Source organism: Ahaetulla prasina, chromosome 5 (assembly GCF_028640845.1).
Source record: "Ahaetulla prasina isolate Xishuangbanna chromosome 5, ASM2864084v1, whole genome shotgun sequence".
In the NCBI taxonomy this organism is placed as follows: Eukaryota; Metazoa; Chordata; class Lepidosauria; order Squamata; family Colubridae; genus Ahaetulla; species Ahaetulla prasina.
The window spans coordinates 87,247,385-87,272,036 of record NC_080543.1 but is presented as its reverse complement, the minus strand read 5'-3'; the positions used below and the strand labels follow the sequence as shown (position 1 = coordinate 87,272,036).

The 24,652-nt window shown below is 39.1% G+C and overlaps 1 protein-coding gene across 4 annotated transcripts in view; it reads left to right on the top strand.

The window, feature by feature from the left end:
* SHROOM2 (shroom family member 2) overlaps positions 1-24,652 on the top strand; it is a 165,215-nt gene that overhangs the window by 132,887 nt on the left and 7,676 nt on the right. For 2 of the 4 annotated variants that reach the window (XM_058184798.1, XM_058184800.1), the window contains 3 exons: positions 14,717-14,794; positions 16,515-17,267; positions 22,155-22,706. In XM_058184798.1, coding sequence (XP_058040781.1) covers positions 14,717-14,794; positions 16,515-17,267; positions 22,155-22,706 — 1,383 coding nt within the window. The remainder of the gene's footprint in view (positions 1-14,716; positions 14,795-16,514; positions 17,268-22,154; positions 22,707-24,652) is intronic. The other 2 variants (XM_058184801.1, XM_058184799.1) reach the window with 2 other exon arrangements.

Sequence of the window (24,652 nt, the reverse complement as noted above, 5' to 3'; positions counted from 1 at the left end):
AGTACAGCTGTGATTGTCGGAACTTTTTTTTTTACTTTTTTAAAGCATTTTTACTACCTATTCCCCTGAACCGATAGTAAAAGATGCTTTAAAAAAGTTTTTAAAAAGATTCCCAAGATCATGCGCCATAGCTGATTCCTCCCCCCAGCTGTTCTACTTACCTCCCCAAGCCTCCTTTTGGTGTGCAGTGTGCATGTGTGCGCAGGTTCAGATTTCACTATTGCTAAGGCTATACAATTCTTTCTACTTCCTATTTTTCCCAAAACAATCCTATTGTTGGGCTGACAAAGTGACTCGGCCAAAGTCACCCGGCTAAGGAAAGTCTAGAATTCAAAGTCTTCAGGTTCCTGGTTGAGCAAAACAAATATTCTTTGTTATCTGTTTCTGCTATTGGACAAGACATTATCTGGAACTGTGTAGTAGACAACAACAGCATTCTTGATACCGCAGTTCTGGTTTTTCATCAAAAGCTGCCTGATTGCCTGAGAAGAAGAGCATAGGCATCAGCTATGCTAGTGAACCTGTTAAATCTTTGGACTTAAAATAATCGTAAGATGGAAAAGCCAAGCACCATAGATGACTGTAGATTATTAATATAGAATAAAAGATAAAATGGGGATACTCAAGTTCTTATCTCCAGAACTGTGGGGCTTATGGACTGATTTTGCCAAGCTAATTCCCTTGATTCAACCTATCTCACAAAGTGACTGTTGTGAGGCTGACTTCCTGTATACTTCCTTGATTTCTTTAGAGATAGATGAGACGGAAATGTAATATATATACAGGTATCATCTCCCCAGGACTATGATGGCAAATTATTTCTTTGGGGAAAAAATGGAGGATTAATTGTTGAATTTTAGTTCAGTTTTAGTAAGGCCCTTTCTTGTAGATCTGCAGCAAAATTATGGTTAGAATGCTGTCCAGCCAATTTTTCTTTAAATGATGTCCCATGCCATTCCATTGCATTTGCTGGATTACACTGCTATTTCCATGAAAAAGACAATGTAACACACAATGCTTGGATTTTTAATACTGTTCTCATCCCAGAATGCTGGCTCAACCTGCTGAGTCAGATCATTCATTTGTCTGGTCTTACATTGTTAGTTCTAATTTCCCTATAGCTCTCACAATGCTGTGGCCAGCTGACTCTCCCATCCGTACCCAGTTTGAAATGTATTGCGCAGTGCAGATTTACACCCTTGAAGAGACCATTGAAAGTTGTGAATAAGCAAGCTAAAAGTAGCATTAGTAGTATGAAACTCTATTACATTGAATCCAGCTACTGGATTATCTAGTATATGCCTGTCTGCTCTACCAGCTCCCAAAGTCTTAATGCAAGACATTGGCTATTTATCAGTTAAGGGCTGCATGTAGCTGTAATTACAGTAGTTGGTAATGTAGACAGCAGTTCCCAGTGGTTGAACCCTAATGCAGGTAGGATCTCTCCTTTTCTCATTGTGAACTTGATTTTTCTTTATAGCAGGAAAAAATGTAAGATTGTTCTTGCAACTGTCACTTGAAATTTGATTGAAAAGTGAAGCTTTTCCAATCCTGCCTTAGTAAACTGTATCTTAGATTCTCTACTGGAAGTGTGATTTGAACATAAGCCCATTTATGCCTTTTCCTTTCTCTTTGGTATTTTGAGAAAGTGTTTTTTTCCCCAAGCTACTTTTTTGTTATATTTAATCTCTGCTTTTGTTTACAAATGCTATGCTATCATAGATGGTCTACTACTCAAAGACTTTCAAATCTACTATCCTGAAAATTAGGGTTAAGAAGAATTAAATCAAAAACAATATACACAATAGTTCTATCAGCTCAATACTGAATTGAACACTGTTTCAATACTACTTTTCTTATTTTATTCTTATTTCCTGCTGCTTTAAACAATTATGCCCATATTACTGTAATCTCCTAACAGTTTTCATACAACCCTCTCTATTTTAGACATTCATGTGAAAAGTGATTTTCTAAGAAAGGCATACTTTTGGCAACAAGTAAAGGATTAGGCAAGAACACAAAAGAAAGGTAATTTTAACAAGTATAATTGAATGGTGCAGTTGTTTTTTTATGATCTCAATCTTGATGTATTTGGAGGTAATTCAAATAACAGGTTATTTGCTTAGGAACTACCATAAAGTATGACTGAAGCTTGGCATATAGTAAATGCTATCAGTTTTGAAATTGGCTTTTCAAGAAACATCAATTCTAGGAAACAATTGGTTATTGTTGTAATAGTAAACTTTATTACTATCATCAATTCTAAAGCAAAAAGAAAAATCCTGATAACAAATAAAAACTATAGTAAGGCATATATTTATAAAGTTTGAGCGTTCTATTTTAGAAATTGCAAAACAAAATTTAGACATATTCAGGCAAATAATCATCTTGACCAGTCACTAACAACTGTAAATAAAATGGATAAATAAAATGATTTTTTTGCTGCAATCAGACAAGTTTATAATAAGGGAAATATAACAAAATATAGGTTAATATTTCAGAAACTCCTTCACAATAGGGACAAATTCTTTCTTTGAATGGGATACCCTGTAATTTTCCCTCAAGAACAGCTGCTGGAAGGGCATTAAATCTTGCCAGAGTGCAAGGTCCTTCTGAATTTGGGGATCTTTATTTGATTGAAATATCTAGCCATCTTGAATAAAGGTGAGTGACTACCAATCTTTGGGTATGGCAGTTAGATCTGATTGACTTTCAAATCCTTGGCTGTTTAAAGGCTACTTCTGTGTACTCATGAGGATTTTATTGGATAAAAAACCAATTATGTGCATAGAAAAAGTTTGATATAATTCAAGGATCCTGAATTCTCCTAGGATTCAAGACTTGTATATGATCAAGGCACTAGCCACATCCAAATCTGCTTAACCTTAGTAAATGTTACTGTCAGACTGACCCCAATTTGGCTCCTAGGAAAGAACCTTAACTTCATGGAGGTTAGAGAAAAGGTACTTTTACTAGGGAACTGGGTGCAGCATAAATGAGGCAAGTTGGGAAAAATCTGCACAAAAATCATATATTGAAAGCAATCCCCAATGTCCAAAATTTTCCCCTTCATGAGAGTAATTCAATCAAATGCTATTCTGATGTTTTGGGAACCTGGTGCATCAGGTGCTGCTGTAAATTCCTTTCCCAGGTCCGGTGTCCTTGAAGGCTAAAGATGACTTGGCTTTGGCAACTCTAGTTCTTGTTAGTGTCCATAGTGTCCAAATTCTCACAGCATTCTTTCACCTCTCCAGCACTCTTCCCCTCCCAAATGCCACTTCCCCCCTGGTTATGGAAGTTGCTAGCAAGCATCAAAGAAACCAAGATAAGCATCTGACATTTGGCCCCCCTTTTCAGAGGTGTTAGACCTGGGGGGGGGAAGGAAAACTTAAATAAGCAATCAAGTAGGATTAGGTATTTGGGGCTTGTTGGGGTATTTCCAGTGGAAGGTATGTAGGGGTTTGGCAGCCGGAACGTGACATCTATCAATCCATTCGAATTGTGAGGCAGGGAAATATTTCCACGCAATTAAATACTGTACTTTGCCCTTGTGTTTGAGAGAATCCAAAATTTATTTTACTTCAAAGTGTTGCTCTCCTTTTATAAAAATGGAATGAGTAGCATAGGAGGAGGCAGGCAAAGGGGGGAGGTGACTTCTGGCTTTAGTAGATTGAAGTAAAAAACAGGGTGGATTCTTTTCTGGTTCTTTGGAAGTTCTAGTTGCACAGTGACCGGGTTTATAATTTTGCTGATAGAGAATGGGCCCATGTATTTAGGGCCCAAGTTTCTGGATTGTTGGGTGGACTGTATGTATTTGGTGGAAGAGTATACTCTGTTGCCCACTTCAAACTCTTGGCTTGGCACCAGTAGTGGGTTTTAATTTTGGCCACTAGCAATTTGCTCGTGGGTGTGCACACGCGCATTGCTTCTGAGCATGCACAGAAACATCCGGGAGGGTGGCCGGAGCCTCCCGCTGCTATTACCGGTTCACCCGTTCCGGGGTGAACTAGTAGCAACCCACCACTGCTTGGCACACATTTTATCGGCTTGCCACTTGAATGCTTCCTGCGTTGCTTCTAAGGTTCTGTGGGCTACCAACCAAGTGTTTTGCAATTGCTGTACCCATTCCATCAATGAGGCTTAGGGGTTTCTCCAGGGGTAGTTTGATGATTGCTACAAATTCCTGACCCAAGACTACCTTAAAGGGAGTAAACCCAGTGCTGCTATGTACTGTTATTATATACTTCCTCCGCAAACAGCAAGAGATCAGTCTAATTGTCTTGTTGATAACATAGCATCTGAGGTATTGTTCCAGCACTGAATTGGTCCTCTTTCACCTCTCATTCATTTGGGGATGATGGGAGGAGCCTAAGCCCTGAGTTGTTCCCATCAATTTTAAAAATCCACCCCAAACCGACAAAGTAAATTGTACTCCCAGGTCTGAGATGATGTGATCAGGGATGCCATTCAGTCGGTAAATATGTTGCATAAAGAGTTTAGCCAAGGTGTGGCGTTTTGGGGCATGGGATAAAATGGACTTGTTTTGAGAATCTGTCTGTGACTACCCAAATTATGGTGTTTCCCGCACTTTCAGATAATTCTATTATAAAGTCCTTAGAAATTTCTTACCAAAGTACACAAACCACTGCTTGTACAAATCCCATGGGTTTCCCTGGTCGCCTTTTTGCCAAAGTACATACTGAGCATTTGGCCACATAGTTTTCAATGTCTTTTTTTGAGGAACAGCCACCAAAATTGTTGTTTGACCAGATGTAGGGTCTTTACAAAGCCAAAGTGCTTTGCTGTTTTTGAATTGTGGCAAGTCTATAAAACAATAGCATGCAGGGGAGCAGGGACATATAATTTCGTCCCCACCTAGGCCAGGCCCATCCCTCAGAATGCACTCCTCCTTGTGAATTAGCAGTCATTCATTGTCTTTTAAGTCAGTTCTCAGTTTGTCTAATATTTCGTAGGGGACACCCGTCTCAGTTTTTCCCTGGCCTCTTGTGATTACTGCTACTGCCAATTGATTTGACAGAATGACCGGTCAAATGGATTTCGGGTCTGGCACTGTTATATTGTGGTAATTGGGACACGGCATCTGCTAGGAATTCCCTCTCCCCCGGAATGTAGCGAAGGGTAAAATTAAAGCGATTGAAGTATTGCACCCAGCGAGCTTGCTTGTTTTTTAAGGCTTCCAAGTTCTTATGATCTGTCCATACTTCAAATGGATGTTTAGACCACTCTAGTTTAATAATGCATTGAATTGCATAAGCCTCCTTCTCCCACACTAACCACCTCCATTCTGTCTCAGTTTTTGGGAACTATAGGCACAAAGTTGAAGGATTCTCTGGAAGTTCTGTTGTAGTAATACAGCCCCTATGGCCACATCACTAGCATCTGCTTGGATGGCAAAAGTGTCTCAGCATGGGCTCTGCTGCAAAGAGCCACTTCAATTTCTTGAAGGCTGCCTGGCATTCCATAGTCCAGTTCAAAGGTTGATTAGGTTTGGGCTTGCCCTTCCATTTTGCCTTTAATAAGTTCATGATAGTTAGGGCAATTTGCACAAAAGAAGGAATAAATTGCCGATAAAAGTTCACAAATCTCAAAGCTCTGAAGTTGTTTCTTTGTGGAGGAAGGGGAGACCCACTCTAGCACCACATTAATCTTGTCTGAGTCCATCTGTACTCCCTCATGTGAGTTTTGATATCCTAGGTATTTGATTTAGTCCTGATGGAACTCGCATTTTGAGAGATTAGTGTACAGTTCAACTGATCATAATTTTTTTAACACTGCTCACATGAATTTCACATGCTCATCCCTCATTCTGGTATAGATTAGAATATCATCTAAATAAATAAGCACCCCTTTGTACAGGTATTCATGCAGGGCTTTGTTTATTAGTTGCACTAATATGGCATTGGCCCCTTGCAGGAAAAAGGAAAGCACTCTGAATCGGAAACACCCTAGAGGGCAGTTGAACTCTGTTTTCCACTTATCCCCCTCCTTAATCCTGACATAGTAATAGGCTTCTCATAAATCCAACTTCATTAAACAATTTCCCTTGGCTAGGTGGGCTAATATGTCATTCATGAGTGGTAGGGGATACACATTCCCCACCTAGATAATTTATGCACAAGGAGAAAAAACCATCTTTCTTTTTTCAGAATAGAACTGGAGTGCCTGGCCGACTGGATGAAGCCAATTGTACGTTTTTGTCTATGAAAGTGTAGAGTTCCTCCAACTCCTGGAGGATCATAGAGTACAATTTGGATTTTGGCAGTTTAGCTTCATGGAGGATCTCAATGTGTCAGGCAGTGAGGTGGAAGTGCATAGACATCTTTTCGCTAAAAACCTTCCTTAGATCCCAATATACCTTGGGGATTTTTGGGTCCCACTTTGTTTGGTTTTGTGCCACGGCAGCCAGTTCTGTCATGTCCTGAGTGGTTTGGCTGTTAGTTTTCTGTGGGGAACCTTTTCCTCTCTCAGACCTCCCCCATCAGTCTCTTCCACCAGTTAACATTAGGGTTCCATTTTTGGAGCTATGTCAGTCCCAATAAGAGGGGCCTCTCCATCCCTGGAGCTATGATAAAGCTTAGGGTTTCCTGGTACTTCCCCATCTGCATTTCTACTGGCTTCATTATAAAGTGGGACCAGGCTCCTCAATCCCGTCCAGCTGGCAAAATGCTATGGGAACCCTCAGTTGTCACCCTCAGTTGTCAGAGCCTCGGTCCCAGTTTCTCCATTACTCCAGGGCTCACCACGCATCTGGTGCAACCCAAGTCCACTAAAGCCAATACCTTCCCCTGGGTGCCCGATGATGACGCCTTCAGTTTGACTGCAATGGTGACAGGATTCACAGGGCGAATTATCAGGGTGTTGTTGTCGGAGTCCATGTTGCACCTCTCTGGGGTGGTTAGAGTTTCCCAGACTCAATAACCGGGTTGTCAGGCATGAAAGCCATATTATCTTGGTGCCTCAGGATCCAGGCCTGCCACAATTTTACCATGGGAAGTTGGGAGGGGGGATTGCATGAGTGAAGTTCAAGGCCATGGTGTCCGACAGCTGTGCTGAGAAGAAAGTGGAGGTTGTCTTCTGTACGTGAAGGAACTGATTGGAGCAGTGGTGGACATGTGGGAGAAGTGGGCAAGGTCTTGAACTTTCTTTTGGGTGAAGAAAACCTGGAAGCTCTCAGATTCGGGTTTTCCCAGATGTGCCAATCTGACATCTCTAATAAAAATTAGCTTTGAGGAATTGCAAACCTTGGAGTTTGATTTCATTGGGGGTGTTACTTGGAATCCTGATACAAGTGGGGAGAACTCAATGACTTGGACTCCCTCCAATTTCATTTTGAGGGGCCTCAATGTGAACTTTCACACCTTCCCTGCATTGCCACCAGATTTTGGAGTTGCTTTGGCGAGTCAGCAGTCAGCAGCCTGGTGCACTTCCTTCCCACATTTGAAGTAGCTTGAGGGTCAAGGTTTGTAGCTGTGGTTGCGCCCAGGTTCTCTCAGGTATTCTTCTCTAAGGAGGAGGAAGGACATCATCTGCGAGCGTTTCCACCTTCTTGGCTAACACGTACCACTGATGTAGAGTGCTGGGGGCTCCCCATGACATGCAGGTGTTGTAGCCCATCTTGGAAGCACTGTATCAAGATGTCTTCAGGCCAGTTGGCTAGCCAGCATGCCAATTTATGGAGCTCTTGGTTGTAGGCAGCCACCACTCTCCGGCCCTGGTTGAGGGTCTTTATGCAAGTGTGCGCATTCTGTGCTAGTGGGTCTTCTGTAGGGCCATCGTGAGTCAGTTGCAGTTCCAGAATTCTGGAGCATCTTCATTGTATAAGGAGACCATCCACTCTGCCCTAGTGCCTTCTAGGCCATGGTCACACATCTGATCCGGACTGCTGCAGTGGCCAGGTCTGCCCCATACTTTTGCATGTAATTCCACAGCTGGGCAAGGAAGAACCCCTATTGCTTTGGGTCCCCTCCCATGCTTCAGGTCAAGGGCTGATGGTTTTGGTGATTCCTGCCTTTGGAGGGCAGCCCACACTGGCATAGAAGGCTGCACTGCTGGCACTACTTCAGGTTGTGTTGCCTGGGCCGGTGCTGGTCCAGGGGGGCCACCGGCCCTGCTGCCGTGACTCCTGGGCAGACACTCAATCTCCCACTTGGTCCAGGATGGCCGTAGTGACTAGCTGAGCAAGGACCTCTTGGACTCAGCGGTTCCCAAATGCCTCCTTCCGTCTCCAGGCTTGGTCCACCATGTCCTCCTAGGCTTCTGATTCCCCTCAGAGGTCTCCCTTGTTCCAGCTGGTGCACCACTCTCCTCGCCTTCTTCATGGTTTCCCCTCGTGAATGTCATGCCTGAAACCCTCCCCTCCCACTCTTCCTCCTTTATTCCCAGGGTGAGCGACCACCTGGGTTTCAGAGTTTCCTCACCGATGCTCCAATCTCCCAGGTGTCCAGCTCTATCCTAGGGACGATGCGGTTTCATCGGGGCACTCCCACTGGTTTCAGTTTCCTTCAAGTCACTTTTCGTGGCTTTACACCTTTTACTCAGCCCCCTCAGTAGACATTTGTCTCTGGGTTGAATGTTACAGCATCTGACAGTTACACTGCATACTTTCAGATTAAATCAATATTAAACAAGTATTAAATATATTTCTGCAGAGCAGGAATGAGGAAGGGAAAAAATGTACATGTGCCTATATCTCTCAGAACAATGACTGGTACTTACAAGGGTGTTGTTGTCAGAGCCCATGTTGCTCCAGTCTCCATAAGTTCCCCAGTCTCCATAACCAGGTGGGGAGAACTCAACAACTTGGGCTCCCTCCAATGTCTTTTTGCGGAGCCTCAGTATGAGCTTTCCCACCTTTCCCGCATTGCCACCAGTTTTTGGAGTTACTTTGGTGAGTCAGCAATCAGTGGCCTGGTGCACTTCCTTCCCACATTTGAAGTAGCTTGTGGGTTTGCATTTGCATGGAACAAAAATGCACACTATTTATAGGATTGCAGAAAGGTGTTTGAAAATTTGAAAATCTTGATATTGTTTAATGAACATGAAAATAAATCTACCTTAGAAAATTTATAGTATACTGCAAAAACAGGAGAAGTAGAAAACTGTTTTAAATAGATTTTTTAAATCCCAATTTTATTTCATCTAACAGAATTTGGTGCTTTAGACTGTTTCTTGGTTTATTCCCCTATTCACTTCATTAGTCTTTATTTTTATAAGGTTGTGTATTTTATATCAACTCGTTCATTTTTTTGCTTTTCCTTGTCTACATTTTTTTGGTTACCACCTTTAAAGCGCTCCATGGCTTAGGACCCGGGTACTTACGGGACCGCCTGCTGTTACCTTTTGCCTCCCACCGACCCGTACGCTCACACAGAGAGGGCCTTCTCAGGGTGCCGTCCGCCAAGAATGTCGGTTGGCGGCCCCCAGGGGAAGGGCCTTCTCTGTGGGAGCTCCTAAGCTTTGGAATGAACTTCCCCCTGGTTTACGTCAAGTGCCTGATCTTCGGACTTTTCGCCGTGAGCTGAAAACGCACCTATTTATTCAAGCGGGACTGGATTAAAATTTTATTGGGGTTATTTATATTTTTAGATTTTAAATTGTTTTAAATTTTTCGGCCACATCATAATATGTTCCTTTTAAATTTCTTTTAATTTGTATACAGTGTATTTTTACTTGGCTGTACACCGCCCTGAGTCCTTCGGGAGAAGGGCGGTATAAAAATCGAAATAAATAAATAAATAAATACATTTTAAATCCTTATTCAGCAGCTTACTATTGATTATAAAATTTCTTCTGTCTTTTTCTTATTTTAAATGACGCTAAATTTTGTCATATTCTGCAAATAACTTGAATATTTCGTCTCCAAAAAGGAGAAGATATAAGCAAGTATTTTGGATCTGTTTATTGAGCTCTGGATGTAATCATTTTAAAGGTGATTATCTTCTCTTTTGTTCTAAATGAATTGAAGAGCAATCCTATCACATTTGCCCACACAAGAATATGATAGTTATGCTCTGCATAATCCATACATCTGTTTCCACTTAGCTAGAAGTAGACTTTAAAGCAAATAAAATGTCCAGCAAAAAAATGTAGCTTTTTGTATTGTCTTTTGTGTTACTATTGTCCTGGGAGCAATTATATAAGATCTTGGGTCTCTTGGCTATGTCCTTTCCAGCTAATTTCCCTGGCTCCTATCTCTTTAAATACTTATTTGTATTTAAACTCAATTTTTAAGAATTCCTTGACGGTGCACTTTACTGTGATGCACAGCTTTATATATCTGACTAAATTTAAGAATTAATGTAAGATAATAGCAAATATGTAGAAACTCAAAAAGTACAGTTTTTCTTTGGGAAATGCAACAAACCAGAATTTTCCCGACCTATATTGGGAACCGAATGCGAATGTGAATTGAGAGGTGCCAAACATCCAAAAAGTTCCCAAAACATCAAAAAGGCATACTATTGAACACCGATGAACTGTGGGGGGGGTGGAATGTCAGGGAAATGGGACAAAGTGTAACCTCTGCACAGGAATACTCAGATCTAACTTTACTTTCACTGCAACCACTTAACTTCAGTAAAATAACCTATCACTATATTCATAAACTTGCTTAGGGAGAAACTCACTGAAGTTTCTTCAGTGTAGGCAACACAGAACTCATGTGTGTTGTATACAGATCTGCATCTTGTGAAACACGGGCATCAAACTAAATGTGGGTCTTTTCCAGTATTGCAATTCTAGGGCTTTTTTGATCATCTTTTTGAATAAATGGAAATTTGGACAGTGTGTTCCCAGTCTTGAAACTGGGTATTGATTGCTCATTTTTTTAATCATAATTTCATTTGGCCTTACCTTGTCAGCTTCAACTTTTATGCAAAGATCATAAAAGCCACATTTTATCAGTTATTAGTTACCTTGCAGTCTATACCAGAGGTCACCAACCAGTGGTCTGCAGTCCACTGGTGGTCTGTGAAAAAATTTTGGTGGTCCGAAATGCACCCGAGCTGCGCCAGGATGACCAATGGCCAGTCCTGTAACTAGAGCTCTGGAATATGGGACCGGCAAGGCAGATAATGGTGGGGCTGGAAATCTCCCCCATAGAGGGAACTACGTGCAACTTGCAACTTTGCAGGAGCTGCAATGTGCAAGGAGTAGCGCAGCCCTCACCATCTGGAATGAAGTAATGGTGCAAGGGGGGGTGGCATAGGCAGGCCGAAGCAACGGGTGTCAGCAACCCATGGCTCTTTCTTTCCCCTGCTGTGGCTTCCTGTCGGCTGAACCCACCACTGGCTGTCCCCGCTTCTTACTCTCCCAGGAACTCCTTGCCTGGCCTGAGAAGGGAAGGGCGGGGGATGGAGATTCACTCCATGTTTCAGACTGGGAGCGAAGCTTCATCTGTTGCTAGGTCTTGCGGATGTTTCTTCCAGCCCTTGCTGGTGCTCCGCACAGCTCGGTCTCTCAGGGAGACATGTGACTTGCTCTCAGACCTGAGACATTGGCCCGGCCTGGCTGTTTCTCTCTGTCACTGCTGTTGGCGCCTCCATGGCCTGCCCGCTGCTCTTGCAGCGCAGTTAAATTTAGCGCACTTCACAATGGGGGAGAAATAACATGTCGTGCATCCAGCACCAACAAAGGCCAAAAAAGCACTTGCGAGATCCAGAGAGTGCCAAAGAACCAGAATGAGAGAGGAGGAGGGAAGAGAGAGAGAGAGAGATGAGAGACAGATAGACATTCAGACAAAGAGAGGAGGGAGAGAGATGAGAGAGAGAAAGACAAAGAGAGGGGGAGAGAGATTAGAGAGAGAAATAGGGGGGGGAGAAAGGGGGGAAAGATGAGAGAAAGTGAAAGAGGGGAAGGGGGGGAGAGAGAGAGGAGAGAGAGTGCCTGAAGGATCCCATCCTTTCACTGGGAATCCAGGCACTTCAGCAAGCGACACGCTGGATTTGTATTAGCGGTCTGCAGGATTTAAAATTATGAATTTAGTGGTCCCTGAGGTCCGAAAGGTTGGTGACCCCTGATCTATACTGCTAATTTTTAATGAGCACAAAATAAGAGATTGGGAGACCTGGTTTTGTAGTAAACCAAGGGTCTTCTTTCATTTATTTTATAAGAAACATTAAATTGTTTCAATGTATGTTCTGCACTCTAAGAAAATAAGTGAAGTAATTGTTGGAATGTAAGATAGCAGAACAACTACCAGTTTCTTTTGGTAGAGTTACATAACTGTATGGCAAAAAAAATGTTTGATTAATCATAGACATATCCCATGACTCACCTATCATAGATTGAGATTTTAAAATGCCAGATGATTTTTCAATTTATGCAAAGTTTGTAGCCATTTTCCAGAATGTGTGTGCTTTATTTTTTAATTAAAATTCATTATTTTTAGGAGCTAGAGTGGGAGGATGCGTGGGGGAGGGTTTGGGTGTGGTTTGGGTTGTTTGTGAGAGGAAAATGACCTAAGTCGCATTGAATTACATTTCTAAACTGTGTTTGTAAATCCTTCACAGTGGACTTGTTGAAAGTTAATATTGCTGTAACACTTTACAGGTTTTTCCTCTGGGTGCTTCTGGTGCTTCAAGCTTTCTTTTGTCCTTTTTGAACAGTAAGCTGTCTTTTCAGGGTAATATGATCAGCATGTGTTGCATGAAAAATCACCATTTTTAATGTATATATGCTCCTTGTTGAATGAAGATTCCATTTTTTTATAATCCTGTCTGTACTAATGTAATAATTGTCATTATTAATTACTTTTAAAAAGATTCCTGTTGCTATGTCTCCTAAACAGCAATTTCTCTTGAAATGAAGCAAAAATCTTAAGTTCATCTGAACCTCAGCATGATTGTATGCATTTTGCTGGTTTGATAATTGCAATAGAAATTAAAAGATGTGAAAGTTAGTATTGAAGATTATGGGCATTCAAGCATGTCACTGTGTTTTTTTGGCTAGTTGACCTAATTGGTCCTTCTCAGATTTGCATGCCAAGATACAGAACGTGGGTTTTTTTCAGTATTAAAATATCTCTCCAATTTTAATTTTCTTTTTCATCCCTCCACATTTTTGAAGTACTCTTCATGTTAACCCATTTACTATTATATCATTTATTTATTTTTGGGTTTGATTCTCATTGATTCTCTCTATATCATCTTTTTTTTTCATACTGGTCATTCACATTTGTATTTGGTCCATTCTCATGCCAATTCATTTTTTACTTTATCTTTTCCTGTTTTATCACATTCATTTCTTAAATACTCTGTCCCCATTGCATTTAATTTACAATTATGTTTGCATTAACATAGCAAACCCTTGGTTCCTTGTAGAAAAAAACCTTGCAGGATAGCTTTCTACATAGTCATTTGGTCTCTTTAAAGAAACATTAATTCCTTGTGATAAACTACCCATTATCTTTCTACCAACATCTGAACGTTTTAAAGTTTCTTCATCATTTTCCTGTCTTCAGTGACGTACCAAGGTACACAATTTAGCCACTTCTTTTTTTTTACTATTTATACACAACTTGAAATATTCCCTCCTTTATCCATGTCAAACACCTTAGTTTTTGATACATTAATTTTCAGATCCATATTCCTTATTGCATCATACTATCAATCACTGCAACTCATTTGGGTTCTCACATTACATGCAGTCACTTCCCAAGCACATCTCTAATGTCAATACAAGTATTGTTTTTGCCTCTATCCATAAAATATAGTAAGGACCAAGTGGACTTCACCCATTCTTAAATTATTCCTGTTTAATGTTGACCCATTTGTTACATATTTCATTCTCATGCATTTGCTATTGTCATTGATAGTCCTTGTTTAACAACTGCCTTATTTAATGAAAAGTAAACTTTATAACCAAATAACTTTATAACCAATCCTCGTATTTATGACCTTAGCAAGTTTGTAAAACAAAGCTGAAGTAAGATCATAAGCACATCATGGTTTTATTTAGTAACTGCTTTATTTAACAACCAAGTTGCTGGTTCCAGTCATGGTTGTTAAATAAGGACTACCTATATACCTTTTATGCATTCAACAACCATATTTACATAAAGTATTCCTCAAGTCATTCACTCAAATCTGTTTGAACAATCATATGCATTTTTATATCAGCAAATATGCAATCAACTTTTTTTAATTTTAAACTATCTTCCTGGGAAAAAGTCGTAACACAGTTCCCAATTTTGTTTTTCATTATCATCTCTCCTAGCCTTTTGATTAAAATCTGCAGATGCTTTCTAAATGCATTTAGCAAACTGCATCCTCAATCCCGCTTTTATTTTGCTGTCTTTCCTTTTCTGGTATTCTGGTGATCAACAAAAATGCATTGTTCACAAACATGCTAAACAAGTCACATATGTACTTCATAAACAAACCACAATCACAATTTAAGATTTCGGTTGTTTCACTTTGACATTGCTCCTGGTGCTATTAATCAACCTTATTTTCACATGACGTTTCAAAGTTTATTAGAGTAAATATTTAAATAATTTTTATGTAGCTGGCAAGAAACAATGTAGCTGGCTAGAATTTTTCAAGAAGATAAGTAAACTCCATAGACCTAGTTTTTTAACAGCTGTCTTTACTGTTCTGATTTATACCTAACTTTAGAAAATGTCTAATTTATTGCTTGTTTGGTAAGTAGCTCTGCTATAAGTAGAATTCCTAAGTATCCTGCTTCTCTGTTTCAGCTTCTTTCCTAAACTTACAGTATCTCTCCAGCCTCCTCTAATTAAAGAGCAAAGCTGTCTTCTTTCTGAGACTCACAGGTATTTCTACTTGGGGTTAATTCTTACAACATACTTTGACCATCTAATATCTGCATTCAGATCATCAAAGTTCTATTTAATATTCCAGAGTATGCACATTTTGCCTTCCCTTCACATACACAAATCAATTAGGAATTCAAACTTAACTATATTTCCACAATGGGAATTGGGAATTGTGTCTTCATGAAAGCAACTAAGGCAACATTCTTTATTATGCTTTATTTTGGAAAAATTAACCATTTTTACCTCATTTGAATGTAAAAAAAGGACCTGGCTGGTTCAGTATAAAGGGAGGAACAAAGTAACACAAAAAGCTGCTTTCAATTAAATGAAACTCATGCATATTTCAGTATCTCAGATAGGGTCCTCTAAATGCTCTTAACTACCATCACTATTATTTTTTAAAGTAATTAATAATGCTTATATCCTTTCCAAACTTAAGTACAAAATAATAGTTTTAAAAGAAAGAAGTGAAACCCTTCTATTACTTATATGAAATACTTCATTAATTATTTACAGGAAACCATTTAAATTCCAAACAAATTATTTAACAATTACTTTTATCTCACATTCATTCTTTCATGTATTTCTTTTTTGCTATTTATTTTATTGTGTACTTAGGGAAATTTTAAAAATGGACCCTTTATCATTTATAATTTCTTTAAATTTTGCATCTGAACCAATTTAGCTCATAGATTTTAAAAACTAAAGTATAATTCCAGAAATGCATCCTATTTTGTATTAAAGTAAAACTTCTAGTACCTGTCATCTATATATCGAAGGAGACTTTATATGTAAGAATCCGTGAAATATAAATCTATCTTGATTGATAATGTCTGAACATAAGATTTTTTTTCCATTATTGAATAATCTGATCGTCAAAATTGTATTGAATAATATAATATTAATTCTGCACTGAGTATCCTAAGAATTTCAGATGTAAGAGATAATAGCTTATGGTTGCAAATATGTTCAAAAATTACTAACTCTGCAGATGCCAGGAAAATGGCCAAATTAGACTAATTAACAATCCATGATATGTAGGTATTTTTTATGCTAGCGTAGGAATATAGAGACCCACTTCTAATAGGGTGCCCCTTGCAAATTGGATGCTTAAATTTGCTTTTTAAATATTGTATTCCCATTGTGTCAGGGATTTTAAACGAAGGAAAGTCCTTCTGTTAGTCAACATATCTTTGCAAGCATTGTTCACTTTTGACTGTGAGTGGGTGGGGATTTGTTTCTACACAACTCCAATATTTTGTAAAATATTTTCATTTCCTCTCTTCTACATGTTCTTCATTGTATTATATTTATATCAGTATTTTTTTCTAATTTAAATTTTTAACCAATTTTTAATACAGTTTATTACAGTATTTTAAAGGAAAAATGAACATCTCGTTTGAATATAGATCTAGAAATTATTTAATGAGATAAAATATGATGTGCATAATTTTGTTCAAGTGGCCTCATTTAATTCACATGAAAAGGAAAAAATTCTCTGTGTGTATGAAGAAACTGAAGTATCATGTCACAAAATGTGATACTACATAATCTTAATTTTTAACAACAGTTTTTTGAAAGCATTACAAAAACATTTGTTTTATTATGGAATACTGTAAGCTTAGACATTATTCAATTGAATAATAGAAATATATTTACTAACTGTACCCTACTTACTGATGCCCAAATAATTCTCCTAGCCCTCCTTTTTCCCCAGATCATCTGATAAAGAGTATTCAGAAGACTGTCTGAGAGAACTCACAGCTCAAGAGGACTACAGTTCAGGAAACAAGTGGAAAGTATCTGCAAGGTCCTTTCATGCAGGACCTGCCACAGTTGCATCACAGCGGAGCCGAGATAGATCTGGGACATTGCCCAGTGATTACAGATATTCACAGGAAAACGTAAATGAGAAAAGCAAAGATTATGGTGCTTTGCCTCTTGTGATTTCTGGACTACAAATATCAGATAAGAATCAGCACTGTTTAACAACTATCAAAGCAGAAGAAAATCTACAGGGAAATTCTATACTGCTGAATAAGAAAAATGGCTCTTTTCCTCAGAGGCCACCCGCACCCAAACGAGATAAGAAACACAGGCGAGAGGATAGTTTTTCAGCTTCCCTTGTTTCAGGATCTTTACTGACAGTACCCAACAGATCAGATCAGTCTTCCCCTGCTGCTAACAATATAGCTGTAGGCAGCTCATCACCTTCTCAGGTTCCCACAAAAAATTCTGGAAAATTTGTAAGTGCAGAGCTGCCAGATACTGGGCAGTTAACATCCACAGAAAATGTTTTTCACCATTTAGAAGAAAAAAGACATCTCAAATCTGAACCTCCACTTCCTTCAGCTTATCGTTACCATCTAAAATCTAGAATGGAAGCATCAAGATCCCCTTCACCACAGTTTGCTCCACCAAAGCTGACTGATAAGCCACCTGTGGCTGCTCAGGATGAAAATTCCACAAGGTAAGCCACCTTACACAAACTGTTAAACATTTGTCACATATTTTATTGTTGGATTTCTTCACCAATTGAATATTAAAGTTTCCAGGCACTGTCACTGTATGGTTTTAGCAGTTTAATGTTAAGCTTTCTAGAGAGTTTTAGAACCACATTATTTTATTTACAGACCCCTCGCATCCTGAACATAAACTGTTTCAACTCCTCAAAACGACATTATAGAGCACTGCACACCAGAACAACTAGACACAAGAACAGTTTTTTCCCAAATGCCATCACAGTGCTAAACAAATAATTTTCTTAATGCTGTTAAACTAGTTACTAAGACTGTGTTACTATTAATCTTCTCATCGTTCCTATCATCCATCTCCTCCCACTTATGACTGAATGACTGTAACCTTGTTGCTGGTATCCTTAAGATTTATATTGACTGTTTCCCTATGACTATCATTAAATGTTGTACCTTATGATTCTTGACGAATGTATCTTTTCTTTTATGTACACCGAGAGCTTATGCACCAAGACAAATTCCTTGTATGTCCAATCACACTTGGCCAATAAAGAATTCTGTTCTATTCTATTCTATTATCCCAACAGAAATTATATACAATTTATTTCAGATTTTAAACCGAGTTCAGTGCAACATGCTTAATTTACAAGTTAATCTCATTAACAGCCCTTGAAAATAAGGATAGTCATCCAATAATTCTTAAGACTAATTAAAAAATAGAAAGCACAAGATATGAACATATTCTGTGATTGCACGTTCCCTTATTATCCTAAAACTTATTTTCCAAGGACTACTTTGTGTATCATATATATGGCCATGTTAATAAAATCCAAAGAAAACAGAATGCACATATTTGGTCTTATATAAAGTATTACAAACATATTTGGAGGTTTTCAAACCAGAGGTTCATACATTTCCCACTATGGAAATCTAAAAGTTATTTTTATGAATGGTTGAAAACTGCTATTAATGTTGCCAGAATAGTTAGCAAAACAATGTTAATCTCTAGATCTAACTTCTCTAAGTGAACAATTGTATTTATAGGATAGAAAATGAGGGTAGCTACAGGGAACCCTATATTACAATGACAGTTCTTTGGACTTAGTTTTATTGCCAGCAGAACAGGACTTCCTAAAATGAAACAAAGACAGCCTTAGACAGTTTCTAAACATTTCTGTTCCCTTGGTAGGCAGATCAGCATAAAATACAGCATATAATATAACAATTTCTTTCCCATTATAGCCAACAATAAAGGATATTTAATATCAAAAACAAGCAAAACAACTGCCAAGAAAATTAGCTTTTCATTGGTACAAGTTAGCAGAATTTTATATAAAGGTATAGAGCCCCATGCACAGTACCAAAAGGAAAAAACATATGACGCCGGAAGATGAGGCCCTCAGGTTTGAAGGTGTCCAATATACTACTGGGGAAGAGCAGAGGGTTAGTACTAGTAACGCCAGAAAGAATGAAGCGACTGGGCCAAAGCCCATCCATGCTCAGCTGTGGATGCATCTGGTAGTGAAAGGAAAGTTTGATGCTTTTTTTCACTATAGGAACCTGGAATGTAAGATCTGTGAATCAAAACAAGCTGGACGTAGTCAAACAAAAGATGATAAGACTGAACATTAAGAGATTAAGAAGAGGTGGCAAAATTACACAGAAGAACTATATAAGAATGAACTTAATGTCCCTGATAACCATGATGGGGTGGTCACTGACCTCGAGCCAGACATCCTAGAATGTGAGGTCAAATGGGCCATAGAAAAACTGAGCAACAACAAAGCTAGCTGAGCTATTTAAAATCTTAAAAGACAATGCAGTAAAAGTGCTAGACTCAATTTGCCAGCAAATTTGAAAACTCAACAGTGGCCACAGGATTGGAAAAGGTCAGTTTACATTCCAATTCCAAAGAAAGGCAGTGCCAAAGAATGTTCAAACTATCGTACCGTTGCACTCATTTCACATGCTAGTAAAGTTATGCTTAAAATCCTACAAGCTAGGCTCCAGCAGTATGTGGATTGAGAGCCACCAGAAGTACAGGCAGGATTTCGAAGAGGAAATCTTCGAACGAGAGATCAAATTGCCAACTGGATCATGGAGAAAGCTAGGGGGTTCCAGAAAAACTTCTAGTTCTGCTTCATTGACTATGCTAAAGCCTTTGATTGTGTGGATCATAACAAATTGTGGCAAGTTCTTAAAGAAATGGGAGTACCAGACCATCTTATCTGTCTCATGAGAAACCTATATGCGGGTCAAGAAGCAACAGTGAGAACTGGACACGGAACCACTGATTGGTTCAGAATTGGGAAAGGAGTCTGACAAGGCTGTATACTGTCACCCTGCCTATTTAACTTACATGCAGAGCACATCATGAGAAAGGCAGGGCTAGCTGAATCAAAAGTTGGAATTAAGATTGCCGGGAGAAATATCAACAACCTCAGATATGCAGATGATACCACTCTAATGGCAGAAAGCGAAGAGAAACTAAAGAGCCTCTTGATGCTGGTGAAGAAGGAGAGTGCAAAAGTTGGCTTGAAACTCAATATTAAGAAAACTAAGATCATGGCATCCAGCCCTCTCAATTCCTGGCAAATAGATGGTGAAGAAATGGAGGTAGTGACAGATTTTATTTTCCTGGGCTCCAAGATCACCGCAGATGGGGACTGCAGCCCAGAAATTAAAAGACATTTGCTCTGGCAAATCTAGACAGCGTACTAAAAAGCAAAGACATCACCCTGCCAACAAAACTGTGTATAGTCAAGGCTATGGTTTTCCCAGTTGCAATGTATGGCTGTGAAAGTTGGACTATAAGAAAGGCTGAGTGCCAAAGAATTGAGGCCTTTGAACCATGGTTCTGGAGAGGACTCCTGCGAGTCCCTTGGACTTCAAGGCAATCAAACCGGTCAGTCCTAGAGGAGATCAACCGTGATTGCTGTTTAGAAGGCCAGATCCTGAAGATGAAACTCAAATATTTTGGCACTCGATGAGAAGGAAGGACTCACTGGAGAAGAGCCTAATGCTGGGAAAGATTGAGGGCAAAAGAAGGAGGGGATAACAGAGAATGAGCTGGCTGTATAGAGTCACCGAAGCAGTAGGCATGAGCTTAAATGGACTCCAGAGGATGGTAGAGGATAGGAAGGCCTGGAGGAATGTTGTCCATGGGGTCGCGATTGGTTGGACGCGACTTTGCAACTAACAACAACATAGAGATCTTGATTTGCTGCCCCTCAAAATCTTGCACACTGAATTTTAATTTGTGAATAATACAAATAGGCCATTATTCATATTTTGTAAAGCCAAGAAAGAAAATAGATATATCTGGGAAGACCCAAGTCAAAATCCCCTATATATTCACTCCAGCTGCCCCAGCACCCCTGCAGTTATGCAATCACAATATGAACATTGGGCAACTGGCCTGCATTTACAATGGTTGTAGTATCCTGTGATCACATGATCACCATTTGCAACCTTTCTGGTGGGCTTCCCATAAGTAAATCAATGGGGAGGTTGGCAAGGAAAGTGGCAAGTTGCTCTCGACCCCTCCTTTTTTTTCCTTAGGAGCTTGAACTCAACAGTACGAGATCCCAGGAACCTTGTATTACATAGTTTGCACATGCCTGCTGTAACCCCTGCCTGTACTCCATAGTGCAGGCATGCCCAGCCATGTTTATGCCAGGCTTCAGCAATTGCTCCTCCTTGCCCAGCCATGCTCATTAACTGGATGTCCTCCTGCACTCATAGCAACCATTTCTCCATCTGGTCACACTACTGCTGTACCTTTGCAGCCACTCCTTGCCTTTCCAGACCCTGTAGCATCTGTTGACCTGTTTTGCAAGATGCCAAAAACTTGCAACTTCCTGCCAGCTTCCTCATTGACTTTGCTTGTGGAAGCTGTCAAAAATTCACAAATCACAATCGTGTGGTCTTTGCTTAATGACCTGATCTTTGCTTAACAACAGCAATGGGAGCTGCCTGAATTGCCTTTGCTAAGCAATGGGATCACATGATGTCATTCTTTATGACTTAATCATTTAGTGATGGAAATTCTATTACCGGCTTTAAGTAAGTACTATGTATAGGAGCCACCGCAGTGTAATGGTTAGAGTGCAGTACTGCAGGCTACTTCTGCTGATCACTGGCTGCCAGCAATTTGGCAGATCAGATCTCATCAGGCTCAAGGTTGACTCAGCCTTCCATCCTTCCGAGGTCGATAAAATGAGGAACCAGATTGTTGGGGGGGCGCGATATGCTGACTCTGTAAACTGCTTAGAGAGGGCTATAAAGCACTGTGAAGCAGTATATAAGTCTAAATGCTATTGCTATTGCTATAATAAATGCCTTAAGTGAAGTAATCTTCATTAGTCATAGCTACAGATTTACCAGATGTTATGTCTCATATGCCAGTTCAAGTTTCATACTGATTTATAAATTGCTGTTCAGTTGTTTACTTATATATAAAATGAACATAGCTTAAATTTTAGAAAACTTTGTTATAAACAATGAGAACCTTGTTTAGATTACAATAGTAATTTGCACATTATTAGAAAGAATTGTCATTGAACAAAGTAGACATATCATATATGTGTGATCAGTCAGTATATTTAGGCTTTTTTTGTTCATCTTTTTTAAAAGGAGAAAGCATGTTAGATATCTTTGAAATTTCAGTCAAGTGCAGTTCTTTGTACATTTAATAACTTTAGTAACAATAGCTAGTGCTCAGTTAAATAAAGATATTTAAAATATACATGGGAATGTGAACGATAAAATGTGATAAGTTACTCGTTCCTATATTCATAAATAGGCTGTTAATTATATTTATATCAGTGAACAGAGTGTTTATATAATATATGTAATGTGCTATTTTACAATTTTTTCTAAAGAATTGAAAGAGTGATGGATAACAATACAACTGTAAAAATGGTTCCAATCAAGATTGTACATTCTGAGAGCCATTCAGAGAAGGCAAGCAGGCAAAATCTTGGGACCACAATAGAGCCTCCTACTTTACCAAGCGGCTTAGAAAAAGACCAAATCAAGACACTTAGCACTTCTGAACAATCCTATTCACGTTTTTGTGCTTATACGAGGCAAGGTGTGGAAACTGAGCTTGAGAACAAATCAGACCTTTCTTCTTTGCAACCTACTGAAAGCTTTGGGAGGAACATAAAGGAGAATGACATATCCACCCATGCAGTTAATTATGTGAGAGCCAAAGAAAAGACAATTGAGGACTGGAAATCAGAAGAATTAGTTAGAGAAATTGTGGATAAGGATAAATCATTAGCAGAAATTTTAGACCCAAATGTGAAAATAAAAACCACAATGGATTTAATGGAAGGAATCTTTCCCAAAGACGAACATCTCTTAGAAGAAGCACAACATCGCAGAAAATTTCTTTTAAAGGTTTCCGCACCCAAAACTGAAGAGGAAAAGTGAGTACATATTTTTCCAACACAAATTAATGCTTTTATCTTTTTTTTAATCTTTTATGTGCACACTCTATTTTAATTTTTGCTCTATTAAAATATAAGTTATATAATCAAGACAAAATTAGCAAACATAACTACTATAACTTTCTTCCTATTCACACCTGGTTCTGGTTGGGATTTAGATTCTAAGTCGTCTGGGAAAATACCAGCTTTGAAAAGACTGAAATACCCAACGTTCTATTTTCATGGAACCAAATACATGTGTTAAGCTGACAAACTAGAGATGAATCCCCATTTCTCCTAGTGGTTTATCAAAAACATATAAATACTTAATGATTGTGGAGGTTTCATTTCATTATTATATATGCCTGTTGTTGACAGATTCACTGTGCCTTGCTGGATAAGAATTGTTTTCATTACTTCCTAGTGTTTTATTATAAATGTTATCTTTCATAGCAAGTAAGAGTTACTGCACAGAACAGAGAGTTCTACGGTAATTTTGTACTGTAATTACAAGTTGCCAGCAACACTGGTATCTACATTTCTGAGCAATCTGAGAAAGGCAGTAGGTTTTACAAATTCAAATTAAGAGTGGATAAATTGGATTAGCACTTAAACAGTGTGTTGATAAATGTTGGATATGGCAGATGCTGATTCAGATCAGTGAATGACTTTGGGTGAGTCACTATTTTAGACCAATTTACTTTTCAAACCTGTTGCAGGGTAGAATGAGAGAGAATTTCCATATATATGTAATCTTGAGTTGTCAGAAGAAAAAGCTGGGTATAATTGCAATAAATAAAATAAAAATGCATCCTAGTAAATATTCTGATAAATTATAGTCTGATTCACCATAAGTAAGGGTCATTTAGTCATATGGCAACATTGTTTTCTCATACAATAGCAGAGAAGTTCTTAAATCTTCCAGTACTGTTTGTCTGTAAAACTTAGTAAAAAATCAAAAAGTATTGTATTTTTTGGTCTATAAGACACACTTCCAGCCCGCCCACCACCACCAAAAGTGGGAGGAAATGTCTGTGCATCTTATAGAGCGAATGTTGCCGAATCCCCGCCCACCTGCCTGCCCCCACCCTTCAGCCCTTTTCGGCCTCTGCATGCTTTGTTTTCAGCTTCCACAAATCCCGTTTTTGGCCCGTTCCAAGACTCAGGGATCGCCTCTGGCAACAAGTTGGAACGGGCTGGAAACAGGACATGCGGAGGCCAAAAATGGAGCATGCGGAGGCCAAAAACAGGATGCACGGAGGCCAAAAATGGGATGCACGGAGGCCGAAAACAGGACTTGTAGAGGCGGCAATAGGCGGTGGTGATCCCCACAGCCTGGAACAGCTTATTGCCGGTATTCCGGGAGGCTGATCCAACCACCAATCAGCTGCCCATGCTAAATCAGGCTGTGATAACATTGAAGCTGACCAGGCCGTTTGCTGTTTGCTGCAAGGACGCTAGCCAGATGAACACCAATGGATGCTGGGAGGCAGAGGCAGATTTTTTTTCTTGTTTTCCTCCCCAAAAGCTAGGTGCGTCTTATGGTCCGGAGTGTTTTATAGTGCAAAAAATACGGTATATATATATACTATTGATTTTTGCAAAAATTTCAATTTGGATATTTCTGTAAATTTTTGGAGGAGAATCATAAAAAATTGTAAACATCTAACTGAAAATTAATGGGAGATAGAAAATGAAAATATAATATTCTCACAGACAGACAGACAGACAGACAGACACACACACACACACACACACACGTAACTCTGGAGTCTTATTTCCAAGCAGATGATTGTTTGATTCATGTTGCTTCATTCCAAAAAGAGATATTCAAATTTTGTCCTTCTTAATAGAATGTCTATTAAGTGTAGCCAGTTGAGGGATGAAACAATGTTGATTTCTTTTTTGCAGTGATATATGATAGAAAGTGTTGAATTTTGTGAAGT